This window comes from Filicampus tigris, chromosome 9 (genome assembly GCF_054856515.1).
Source record: "Filicampus tigris isolate MCC_2025a chromosome 9, RoL_Ftig_1.0, whole genome shotgun sequence".
Lineage (NCBI taxonomy): Eukaryota > Metazoa > Chordata > Actinopteri > Syngnathiformes > Syngnathidae > Filicampus > Filicampus tigris.
The window spans coordinates 15,853,670-15,866,986 of NC_141225.1; the positions used below are offsets into that span (position 1 = coordinate 15,853,670).

Sequence of the window (13,317 nt, forward strand, 5' to 3'; positions counted from 1 at the left end):
ATGCCTATGCAAATTCTTTTGTTGTGAGACTAGTTTGCATTGGTGTACAGCTCCCATATCATTCTGAGAGCTGTTTTGTTGATTTAACTTGCTACCTAGCAAAAAATATATAGACACAGCTGTCCGTATGGTGCAGTGCAGGTCTAATAATAATAATTAAAAAAAATCTAGGCTTAGATTCTGGCTCAGATTAATATAAACTGGATCATTATAAGACTATGAATGCTAACTGGTAGCGATAATTGTTCATCATAAAGTTGGACTCTTGACTCCTTTCAGAATCAATATTTTCTATGGCATACTAATACAAAATATGCCTCAAAACATACCGTATGTCCATATGTAAATATTACACAGTATAAATACAAAATATATAGCCGACTGTTAATGTGTAATAAGTTAACGCATATACAAAGTACACACAACTAAAACTATACTCTTTCTATACATACACTACATATATAATACTGTATATTTATAGATTGTATTTATACATACAGTATAATATAAAAATACATATACAGTATACTGTGTATAAATAAACTTATTTGCAGGGGGGTTGACTGGTTAGCACATCGGCCTCACAGTACAGAGGTCGTGGGTTCGAATCTGGCCCCGGCCTTCCTGTGTGGATTTCGCATGTTCTCCCCGTGCCTGCGTGGCTTTTCTCCGGGGTATTCCGGTTTTCTCCCACATTGCAAAAGCATGCATGGTAGGTTAATTGAACACTCTAAATTGTCCCTAGGTGTGGCTGTGAGTGTGAATGGTTGTTCCTCTTTGTGTGCCCTGCGATTGGCTGGCAACCAGTCCAGGGTGTATCCCACCTACTGCCCAAAGACAGCTGGGATAGGCTCCAGCAGGCGCGACCCGCGTGAGGCTACGCGGTTCAGATAATGGATGCAATAGAAATAAAAAGTATAAGTTAACTCATAGGAACTTCCTGGATTTCCGCATAAATGTGTGCTAAAATGTGTTTGGATCTTGATCAAAGTCAAAATAATTGACAGACACAGTCGGCCTTAACTCAGTGATCCCCAACCAGTGTGGGAGATCTGAAGGTGTGCTGCGGGAATTTATTAAATTTCACTTTATTCGTTATTTATTATTATTTATTGATAACAAATAATGTATCATTTTCTATCCATCTATGCCAGCAATTTATAGTGACAGACAGAACAAATATATCATCTTCTATTAAGATGGCAGAAAGTATATAATTGACATTTTTGTGACAATTTTGTTTAGTGGTGTGCCGTGACATTTTTTGGAATTTATTTGAATTGGAATTGTGCCTCTGCTCAATGGAGGCTGGGAATCACTGCCCTAACTAAATAAACTTTACTGTACAATTATTTTTCATGTTTTTATTGGAGACTCTGTGTAAATAAATATTCATAGTCCAGGGTGGAAAAAGTACTTTATGTGAACCCCTTCACAAATTACTCTTCCCTCCAAGAGCAAATCCGGAGGAAAGAGTCAGCCAACCTAGAGTCCTATCAAACTAATGAGATTGGAGGTGTTGCTTGAAGCTGCTCTGCCCAATAAAAACACACACCACTTTTGAGTCTGGTTGGAGAGGGTCACATAAATATCTCTATAAGTCCTGATGTCAATCAGTCCATGGTCAATCAGACCGACCTTCTGAGTCTCTATGAATCAAAAAGTTCAACGCCGTTGTTTAGGCTCCTTAAGAAGCGGCTGTCCTATAATGATGACTGCAGGCTCAATAAGGTGAAAAAAAAAGTCCCAGAGACTCACAGAATTGCCTGGAACATGTTCTACTGTAGGCCTATCACTGTTGGCAAATCTATGTCTATATCTAAATTCCTCCAGACCGTCATGCAGGTCTGACTTGCAAGTACCGAAAACATTTGGTTGAGGAACAATCAGTTATAAAAATCTGGTAACTGGTTGTGCCTCCTTTCCAAATACAAAAGGTTCCACCCTGCGCTGTGCCCTTTACATGTTGTGTTCAGTAATAGCATGGTTGCATAATTATTTGTGTGGTATTAGTAAAAGAAAAGCGTTTTTCGATTGTGACGTGGATGAAGATCAAATCACATTTTACACACACGCACACAAACTTTTATTTTAATCTGCTCTACAGTATATTTGAGATGATTATACAACCTGCCCAGGAAGCCACCGCCAATAGGCCATTGCAGGATACGGAAGGCTCTGATTTACTGATAAAAAACAGTTTAAAGATTAAAAATAAATTTAATGATAGGGTGATCTCAGGCTGTGCTCAAATGCTTCACATTTTCCAATCTATCCGGTTTTGACAAAATTACACGTTGTTCCTGATTGTTTAGTATTCTGGTAGCAATTTCTAATTTAATGAATTAAAAAAAAAAAACAAAAAAAAAAACCGACACATTACTTCTGATATATGGCACCAGTTAGTTTGGCAGCAATTAAAATAACTTCTCGTGTTATGATATTTGTGACTTTTCCTTCTTCCCAATTCCATCCATCCATCCATCCATTATCTGTACCGCTTCTCCTCACAAGGGTCGCGGGGCGTGCTGGAGCCTATCCCTGCTGTCTTCGGGCAGTAGGCGGGGGACACCCTGAACTGGTTGCCAGCCAATCGCAGGGCACACAGAGACAAACATCCGCACTCACAATCACACCTAGGGGCAATTTAGAGTATCCAATCAACTTACCATGCATGTTTTTGGAATGTGGGAGGAAACCGGAGTGCCCGGAGAAAACCCACGCAGGCACGGGGAGAACATGCAAACTCCACACAGGGAGGCCGGAGCCGGGATCGAACCCACGACCTCTGAACTGTGAGGCGGACGTGCTAACCAGTCGACCACCGTGCCGCCTCTTCCCAATTCATTTTAACAATTCAATTCAATGGAATGTTTTACATGCTTGTTTATTTAAATAAACTCAAAAGAATGTACAATACAGAAACAAAACAATTATAAAAGTTTTTGATTAAGCAGCACTGCAAATTTCTTCAGAGTACCTTCCACCCCCCCCCCCCCCCCCCCACACACACACACACACTCCGACACGCGCACACACACACACACCCCTTCATTCTTTTGTGTAGCTATCAAAAAGTGGCCAAACAGAAAGTTATACAGATCAGTGTTCAGGACTAAATCAATTAGAGGGGGCTAAATAATAATGTGCAAAGGAAAATAGATCAAAACAAATATCACTACTTTTTTTGGGGTGGGGGTAGGGCGGACTCGGTTCTTTCTTGTTGATCATCCTATATTATTAAGCACTTACATGTTCTAAGAGCAGTGCGCAGTCAATATTGCAGTGCCCTGGAGGGAGTTGTTTAACAACAATTTTAGCATTTATAACCACCCTGTGTTAGAAAAAAAAATAGGGATTGATTTTTTTTAAATAAATGATATTACAAACAATAAATATAAAACCCAAAAGTAAATACCAAATCCCCAAATAGTTTTCCCTATACAGGCGTTGCATATTGATAAGTTCTCTTATTGCTGTATATTGACGTGTGTGTAAATCTGACATTTAAGCAAACCTGTATATCCACGTGACCTGAGTTTGCTGGTACAAAATGGGCGATTAGAACCCCAATACAAGGCCACATGAACGGAACTCTCCCTTGGCAATAATTGACTGAACTTGGGCACGCTAGCACAGCGGTACAATGCCAAAGGCGTTTAGGGTAGTACAGCTAAAATCTGTGTTTTCATCTCCTAAACCAACACAGTTGGCTTCTTAGGTCCTGAGGCACTTGATGGACACTACACACAGTTGCATACACTCCGCATTGACAATGAGTAACGTACTCTGGTTATGCTCGCTTCACATTTGCACTTAAGAGTGCCCGGTGAAGCCATACAATCATTGTACTTCCTCAACCCAAATGCACGCTGGTAATTGGCACATTTTGGTATTTCTTTTTGACAAACGAGAAAGCTCAAGTACTGTGCAAAAAGGACCTCAAGCGGGTTGCTGGGGGTTGATGTTCATGTGAGGGGGGTGACCAAGAAGACCGATTCTCTGCTTCTGCTTCCTTTGCTCTGTCATCTGCACAGACCAATCAAAAGAACATTTTTTAATATGTGAACGGGCCTCTCCACCGGGAGTTTCTATCGCAGCGCGGCGGACAGACACTAAGGATGAAAGTGTCAGCCTCTCTCAGCACGGTTATCATATGATAAGGGTTGAACAGTTGTCAACTAAAAAAAAAAAAAAAAAAAAAAAAGTACAGCACTTTGTTTCGGCTGCGGCTATTTTGAAAGGGTTCTTAGCACAAAACCGAGCTATATTCCACCGATTGCTTCTTTGACTTATCAGCTTTAGGAACTGCTATTGTTGAGTCGACCGTGGCTGAAAAGTTGAATGGGAAGTACGGTAGGTCTATTGACACTATTGAACATAAGGAATTTGTGGTTTCGGCATTATGATTTAAGACAACGTATTAACGTCATTGACAGCAAAACAATACATGCGTGGTTGACTGTCACGTTATCCGATACCTGCTCCTTGAGCTCGGTCAGTTGACCGGACAGGTTGGCCACCAGCCTCATGGTTGACTCCAGCTTCTCCTGGAGACTCCTGATTTCGTTCTGCTCGCCCTCTGCATCGCTGCTCACCAGAGACATGGCGCGCATCCTTGGAAACCAGTCAAGGTTGTGCTCCTTTAAAGAATAAGCAGTATGGATCGCCATCATATTATTCAGCGCAATTTGGTTTTGACACTCACTGGTCATTTCATTCGGTACACCTGCACAATAATGCAATAAACGTGTGCAGGTAATATACAATAAATGCGTTAGGAAAAAAAATGGGCATTTTGAAAGAAACATTCTCTCTTGATTGACAGTCAGATTGGTATTGATTACATCTGGTGAATTCCTTAAAAAACAGTTCTGTTTGTAGGTTGCAGTGGCGTAAAGATGCTTTCCATTACACTGAGTTGCGTTTGTAATTCTAATTATGGCTTCTTGAAATTACAATTGCTTGTGTTATTTTTGCCATCTTCTTATTTGTCTCATGAAAAACGACCAAGCGTTTTCAAGACAGCCTCGGCACAAAAGACAGCCTGTCCCAGTTTATTTGAGGACGTTAATGTGTGTTTAATGGGAGTGTCTGCTCTTTAAATTGTTTACCTTGATCATCTCAGCCACGTAGCTCTCCGGGCCTGTGTACTCAGTTGAATCTTTTACTTTCACCAACACGATGAAGAATAGGTAATGCCACATGTTGTGCTCCTCTTTAATGTGCTCCTCAAACGTCACAGTCTTGTTGTCAAATTTGTCCCTCTCCAGGCCTGTCGGGGTGGGCAATAAGGTTATAAGGACAACCTTTCCTAAACCATTCCAAAATGATCTCAGGTCAGTTTTATTTTATTCACCGATTGTTTGAGTTGACCGTATGTGGTACTGCAGTATTTTATTGATGGGCACACTTTTTTTTTTTTTTTTTTTTTTTAACTCATTCAATCCCAGCGAGATCTTTTTATGCCTTTTACGAATTCAGACATTCAATCACGTACGGAGGTTAAGGATAAAAAGAGGGTCTGAAAATGGCTGGCAGTGATTAAGGGTGTATTGAATCATTTTGTTGTAATTTCAAACTTAAAAATGATCTGTTGTGCTCTTCATCGTTCATTTGGATTTGAGATTATTGCGATACACTATTTTTCTGGGAAACCCTGACTGTTGTAAATGATACAAAAAAACATAACTATCACTAATGTGATAACATGAGTAACACACTAAAAGATAAAATGGTAAAAAAAAAAGTTTATGGATAAGAATTACGGTTGGCCATGACACGTTAATTCACTCTAAATTCGTTTCGGACGATTCGATATTTCCAAATTTGTGGGAATAGTTTGGTGAACATCCCCTCTCTGTTCCATCATGAAAGATTCGTGCTGGGAGGAGTTTGGTGTGGAACAGAGCCCTAAGCTTTAACCCCATCAAACACCTTTGGCGTGAACTACAATAAAGACACACTCAGAGTGTGTCATTCTTCCCAGTGAAGTGGATTTGCCAAATGATCTGCTCTGCTCTGTTCCATAATCACTTCCTGTGGCCAAGGTGCCCCTCCAAAAAACAAACAGATATAATCTTAATCCAAGAGAAAGGGATGAAGGAAACATGTCATACAATAATAAGATCACAAAAAACGTGAGTGTGTAAAATGGCTTTCCGCTAATAAATGGTTAGTGGAATACTTCTCAAGGACACGGACACTGCGTGACCTTTGACCAACCTTGCGAGAGTGACATTTTCCAAGTCACGTGATTTGACTCCCAAATGTCCCTCTGGGTACGTTTGATTTTTCTTGTCGGGTTTGTGGTTTCTAGTAAATATGTCTCCAAAAATGCAGCACCTTTCCCTTTTCATCGGTTCTTGAAAATGCTGACTCACAAAGGCTTCCTTCCAGCACCTCCATAATTCAGTCTCACTCACACATTCACACGCTCACACACACATTTCCCACTCACTCGTTCGTTCTTGATTTTTTTCCGAACATATGTTTCAACAAAGTCCCCAATAACGCATGCTCATCTGTTTTGAACACTCTTCCTTGATATCCCTTAAAAGGTTTTGCGGATGGGTGTACAGTATGGTCCCAAGAATGAGCGTGTGTGTGCATGTTGGGTCAGGCAGCTAGCGCGAATGGTAAGCATATGGAACGAGAGCAGCGTTATGTCACCAAGGCAGCCATCAGCTCTGACTCACTCATGTTAAATAAGGCCAGGCCACAGGGGCAGCTGCCGTCTCTACGGTTTCCAAAGGAACCGCGCGGGAACAGGAGACGAAGGGAGCCCATCAGCGCACGCTCAAGTGCCTCATGCTTGCTTTTATAAGACATCGATCTTGCTCACAATCTCTCATTAGATATTTAGGTCTGGAGCGACTGATTGATTGGCAGCAAGAAAGGCCTTCAGCGGTTTGTTTTTATACTCGTAGCCAAAGACAAATGATGTATTATTTGTGCAAAAAAAAAAAAAAAAAAAAAGGAGGAAAGTGTTGTTGATAACTTACTGTATTTAGAAAGAAGCTTGAATCATTGTATACAGTTGGTTTCTGTTTTATAACGGATTTGAATGTTGTCAACCATGCTTCCTGTCACAGTTCAGTCCTCAACTTTGAAGGGCTTACATTTTCATTCGAGTTGGCTTTATTTGTTTGCTGCTTCGCTTTGCAGTTTTTAATAAGCTGTAAACTTTTTTTAATTTTTTTTTTTTAAATGATGTTTGGGTATTCTACCAAGGATGGGCCCCTTCAATTTTGGACTCCTTCACATTGCATTTTAACTAATTAATAACAATAATAATAAGAATGATAATAATAATAAAGAATATGAATAACATATGTGTGAAGGCCTTCAGTTTTTAACTTGCCTAGATCTAGACAAAAATGTGCTTTTTTCAAGTTAAAGGACCACTTAACTAGGGCCGCAGTATTAACAAGACCCTTCAAACAATTAAGAATTTTATAGGAAAATACGGTTCACAAGTTGAACAATTGCCAAGATAACCAAAATGGGTCAAGACGGGGCGAGACAACTTATCTCACTTGCCTTGAGCCTGTATTTTTAGTATTAAGTGTTGAAGATTGCATTTTCTGGCTTTGTATGTGTGTGCGTGCGTGTGTGTGTGTATAGTCTTTGACAAGTTTATCAGTGATAAATAGCTGAAGAGAATTAAAAAAAAAAAAAGAGATTATGACCAACAGCAGCACTCATGAAATGTAAGATGTGCTACATATACCATAATGTTTTCAAGTTGTATTAATTATTAACAACAGCTAGTTGTATAGTTTGGGGGGCCACCAGTGGAATTCGGACCACATTTTGAGAAATATTGTCTTAGATGGCAGCCGTTCACTCATTGATTTCGCAGGTGACAAATGTTTAAGCCGTGACTGAGGTCTGCACTCTCTCATGTGCTCCCATGACTGTTTTCTCTTTCAGTGTTTGCCGCGCACACAGTGCAGGGTTTGGTTTAAGTGGCCTCACCGCAAATGAAGCAGGTGGTCTTCAAGACTTCTTCTTTCTTCTGTTTTTCACTCCTTAAGTCGGCAAAGGTGTCGATGATGACACCAAAAATGAGGTTCAGGACGATGATGATGACCATGAAGAAGAACAACAGGTCGTATATCACCCTGGCTGCAAATAGTGGCTCCTATCAAAAGACAAAAAGAGAGTTAAATGGAGCACGAGGTGATCCGAGAGACGTTGATGCGGCCTATTTGAGGGCAATCATTACTAATGACTTTCAAGATTACCATCATGATACACTTTTCTATCAAGGCCGCATCTTATTAGTATGACCCAAAGGTCAAACCTTTACGTAAGCATACTCAGGGAACGAGTTTAAAACAAGGTTGACCTTGGTTGTTATGGACGTTGAAACATAAGAGCAAAGATGTAACCAGCCAGATGCTACGGATGGCGGAAAGCCAGGTAATCTCCTAAAGACACACGATGCATGTTATTATTGAAATGGTCCTCAAACACTACGTGTACTGCGTACGCTGACTAAAACACACGCTGTCAAATTTGGGGCAAAAAAAAAAAAAAAAATGGTTTGCAAACTCGGCATTGCTGAATTTGGATTGATGACATCATAGATGTTACTCTATGTATTAACATGTAACATGTAGCATGTATTGATGATAAACACAGCGCATAGAACTGTTAGATGGAAGACCAGGGATAAGAAAAAGCTGTTCTAAACTGCTGTAAACTTCAACCACGACACTTATCGTTATTATGTTTTGAGTGTTTTGCAAAGCAGCTCTTATATTGGATCTTATTAGATGTGCTGGTCATGCTATGGGCCAGCGAGTAAACATTAAAAGGGATACGTTTGCTTTATAGTCGCAATTTGTCAATGTCTTTGTGCATGTGTGCTCTGCGGGTCCCTTTTTTGTTAGTGAGCTATTCTACAACCAGCAACACGTCATGGCCTTGCTTGTAATTTATGAGTACACGAAGGAAGCCTTTTACATCCTCTTGTGTGTCTGAATTCAGAGGAAACGGTGTGGTTGTACATTAACAGCTGCAGAAAAATACGTCAAAATCCCCCCCGGCGCTTTTGAAGTGACAACTATTTCAAAGCCTGAAGGTTTCGACACACGCACTTAAATTGCACGCACCTCTTTGGAAGGCTTGCGGAGAACATCTCCTACACCCCCTCCGCTCCTCAAGCCGTGACTCAGAACAGTGACAATACACATTAGGAGAGAGTCACACGTCCGCTCCATGTCGCTATCCTGTGAATCGTCACCGTCTACATCTGAGGAAGCACAAAGGGGCCACAGTACAATCCGACAATTAATTCAACATGATAAGGCTAAAGAGGGTGTTTTTTTTTTTTCCATGTTTTATAAAAGGGAAACATGTCGTCCAATAGTTTGCATCTGTCAATAAAGCAATACTGAATTCTTGATAGTCTTTAAACAGTTGTTCTCTTGGCTGACTTGATTTTGTTTCAAATGAAAATGTTTCTGTGCAGTATTTTGGTTCATGGCGGGGGAGGAAGCCAAAACAAAATTGTTTTGTTGAGCCAGAATGTTCAAGCAAAGACAATTTTTTGGAAGGGTTTATCTTACCTGATAGCGTTGACAGGTCAGGAACACAACTTGAATTTCAGCACATGGTCAAATGGTGATAGCTCATGGGCAACTAGTTTCATATGACAATGCAGTTCTATCTTGATTTTTAAGCAATTTCTAAAGATAAGATATATTTCGGATCAAGTCACGTGACCAAAAGCCAGCATTCAATTTTTCTTCCCACCACTACGCATTGCTAAGTTTGTTTTTATTCGCAAACAAACAGGAATTCCACTTCCACGTACTGAAGCATGGACATGTTGATGTCACATGAGAGTCACTGAGGTCAAATGTGAATCGTTCAGGTCGAATGGCATGTGATGTGGATGCAGTCACGAGAAGGATCAATGACTGTGGTTCTACAAAACACACAAACCATGTCTGCTCCATTTTTACAACATCACACAGCTTTCTTATTGCTCACTTGTGATCATACTGCAGAACACAAACCTTTTTCTCCACCATTTCTCAAACACTGACCAAATCAAGAGCATACTGCATCTTTCTTGACTGCATTTACTTTAACATTATTCAGAGAGACATAACAAACCCGACAAAGGGCACATTAAACCCGATAACCCGCAAAATTTCAAATACAAAAATCAGCATTTCTCCATTTGAATATTTGGTCCAATGAATAATAAGATAGTTCTCACTTAACAAAGTACCTGGAGGAACTCCTGTTGCTGAAGTATTACCTTCATGCACGCTACCAGCTGTGCAGTTTTCATCAACTCCAGCTTGACACATTCTGCTAGACAGAAACTCACTGGCTATGCTGGCTCCATTTCCTGCACAGAAGATGGGAACAAATGCGAGTTAACAGGACTTTTTAAAAACACAGCCAACATCCGTGGTGCAATTCTTCGTTTTTCACTTAGTGTTGTGTTGGGAATGCGATCCACTTCCAGGATGAAGTCATCTTTGAAGAAAATATAGCCAACAATGGAGAACAAGTAGACCAGGATGAGCGCGAGCACGGCGGTCAACACAATGGAGCGTCCGTTGCGGGTAACGCTCTTGATGACGTTCAGCAATGTCTCTTCTCGGTACACCAGATCAAACAGCTACAAAGGCAAAACATATGAAATAGGAGTGAGAGGGAAAAAAAAAACTTCATATGAGCATTTGGAACATATTCCCTTTTGTGTCGATCTGTCTGACAAGGATTTTTGGCCACAATGTTTCGTCAGACTTTGTAAAGCACTGGCTCCTAAAGAAACAAAGTCAGCATGACACCATTAAACCATCGACTATGGAAACATCTGGCCTGTCAGTGGCGGACTGTCATGTCCTCAAATGATGGAAAGCCACAATTAGATTCTGCTGTTATGCACACGGCTCTACTCATGGTTTTGCAATGTCTTCGTTTCTCCAAAGGTTATGCGTTAAAACCATGAGTCTTCCATGCATGGGTGTGCAGTGTGTGGGGTGTGTCCACTCCTCACCAACAGACTGTAGAAGAAGACATGAACAAACACTCCCAGACTGCAGATGATCAGGTAGATGAAGTGGTAGAGGAACTCAAAATCCATCACCATGGCTTTGTAGCCCCGACTGAAGGTGCCACGGTTTCCCAAAAAACTCATCAGGAAGATGATTTTATTACACACCTGTAAGACAGACGCTATCTGTTACAATAAGAACTATTTGATGGAAGGGTAGGTGCTGATTCGATCTGCTTTGACTTGATATAGTTGCTAGAGTTAATGGGATTTTTACAAGAGCATCATGACGACCTTAGACAGGAAGGAAGGAAGTAAAAGTACATTTACTAGGTCAGAAAAAAAGATAGGTTACCATAGTTTAAAGCCCCAGTAAGGGGGAGGGGGGTGGTTTGAGGGCACCATTTTAAACATGCATCCCCCAAAATACAGGAAAACGCAAATGGTGAAAAACAGCTACATCGCCACGGTTGAGTGGAACATAATTCTCAGTTTTTGCACGTTTGTCAGGAATTAATTGATGTAGGAAATGAAAAAGATCTGAGAGAAGGCCATTAAATTAAATTCAATTTAAAGCGGAAGTCAACCCAAACATATTTTTTTCAATATGTTCCCAGAAGTCCCACTAGTTGAAACACGGCATTCTGATTAATTTTGCGTTTGTGGAATATAAATTAAGCAGCAGAGTGCACTCGTTTTTAGCCATCTCTGGGGCGGCCATTTTGTCTTCTGTCGACTGAAAATGACATCACAACTGCTCGCAACGACCAATCGCGGCTGACCTGTTTTCTGAATCTGATTGGTCGTTGTGAGCAGTTGTGATGTCATTTTCAGTGCTTTTTCGTATCCAAATATTGAAAAAAAAAAAAAGTAAACTATTTCACATGGCACATAAAACAAGCAACATCTATTTGAAAACACAGAAATGAATCAGTAAAAGAAGTAAGGCAGGCAGACGACTCACATTGAAGGCCCCAAGGAGAAACAGAGTAGGCTCCAGGCCAACTGAGAAGATGAGACGGAGGATTGTAACGATGACAAGAGCTCGGATGCCCAGCGGTTGGGGCATGATGATCACGATAATGAGTGTTGCCAAGACTCCCACCCACAGCAGAGCGGACAGGTGGGTGTCCAGCGTACCTGTAAGGGATTCATGCCAACTGATTTACCACGCAGATCTCTGCCAAAACTGTTGATTTGCTTTCATAGCAAACTCCCTTATATGGCTTAAATGTGCAGTCATCACAATGAAAGGATGACAATGCAGTTTGCAGCTTGAAACTTGTGTGACTGAATAGTTTAACACATTGAACTGGCGCCAGTACCTCGCAGGAAACCCTGAGGCCTTCACCAGCGCCACTGAAACCAACAAGATTCACTTACATAACACCGAAAAGTAGTCGACGGTACAGCACATACATTTTGTCTGAGTGTATTTGAGTGAGAGAAGACCTGACACGTCGCCACATGAAACTCCTCAAGGGGTTTATGTGGCAACGTGTCACTAAGGTGAAAAAAAAAATCCACGCATCGAGTTAAAATCCCCAAAACAAAACAAAAACAAACAAAAAAAAAAGGCCACACCCTACTTGACGCCTCTGTAAATGATCTTGCTATATTGTTCGGAAGGCCTGCATTAGATACAAAGAAATGGGGGAAATGGGGCATGTCTGAAGAAAATAAAACATTTAAAAGCAGAGTGGTCAAAAACCTCTCCCCCTCAACTTCCATTCCTCCCTCCTTGGCTCTCTCGGCCGCCTTCCCCTCCTCTGGTTCTCTCTCCCTCCCAACCCAAGTAGAGATCATATGACAGGTGCCACTTACATAAGAGCCATCTCTAAAAATACTTTGGCTGAAAGATTCATCAGGAAAGAACGGGGAGCAACGCACAGGACCAGAGATGTGACAGACAAAGAGGGACGTTTACACGCGGCAGTCGTAAATGCATTTTGCTAATTTACGCTCTTCTTGAAGGTGCGATGGGTGGTCCAATTCGACACTTTAGAGGCATCCATTACATTGCCAGTGAAGAATGTGGCAAGCATGCAGCGCTTACACACATCTTAGGTTGACCCTAGAGGTAAGTAAAAGCCAAGCAGGCCTGTACTGTACGTAAATATGTATGGCGGGAGAACACGGCGACCTAGATCTCTTGCTCTTATAACATCATTCTAAAGCCCTTAGAAAAAGAGGACGGTGTGTGTGTGTGCGCACAAGTGTGAGGAGGAGCGGGAGAGCAAAGGCCCTCGTGCCATAAAAGAGCCCATTAAAACCGACCAAAGGTATATTGT

At 41.1% G+C, this 13,317-nt stretch overlaps 1 protein-coding gene across 10 annotated transcripts in view; it reads right to left on the reverse strand.

Moving 5' to 3' along the window:
* Window positions 1-930: 930 nt before the first annotated feature.
* Window positions 931-13,317, reverse strand: part of LOC147142240 (inositol 1,4,5-trisphosphate-gated calcium channel ITPR1) — a 59,803-nt gene continuing 47,416 nt past the window's right edge. For 6 of the 10 annotated variants that reach the window (XM_086039776.1, XM_086039775.1, XM_086039773.1 and 3 more), the window contains 9 exons: window positions 11,991-12,166; window positions 11,030-11,194; window positions 10,459-10,648; window positions 10,250-10,372; window positions 9,123-9,262; window positions 7,981-8,146; window positions 5,115-5,275; window positions 4,482-4,643; window positions 931-4,029 (listed from right to left, as the gene is read on the reverse strand). In XM_086039776.1, coding sequence (XP_085895902.1) covers window positions 3,943-4,029; window positions 4,482-4,643; window positions 5,115-5,275; window positions 7,981-8,146; window positions 9,123-9,262; window positions 10,250-10,372; window positions 10,459-10,648; window positions 11,030-11,194; window positions 11,991-12,166 — 1,370 coding nt within the window. In that variant the 3' untranslated portion in view covers window positions 931-3,942. The remainder of the gene's footprint in view (window positions 4,030-4,481; window positions 4,644-5,114; window positions 5,276-7,980; window positions 8,147-9,122; window positions 9,263-10,249; window positions 10,373-10,458; window positions 10,649-11,029; window positions 11,195-11,990; window positions 12,167-13,317) is intronic. The other 4 variants (XM_086039778.1, XM_086039772.1, XM_086039771.1 and 1 more) reach the window with 2 other exon arrangements.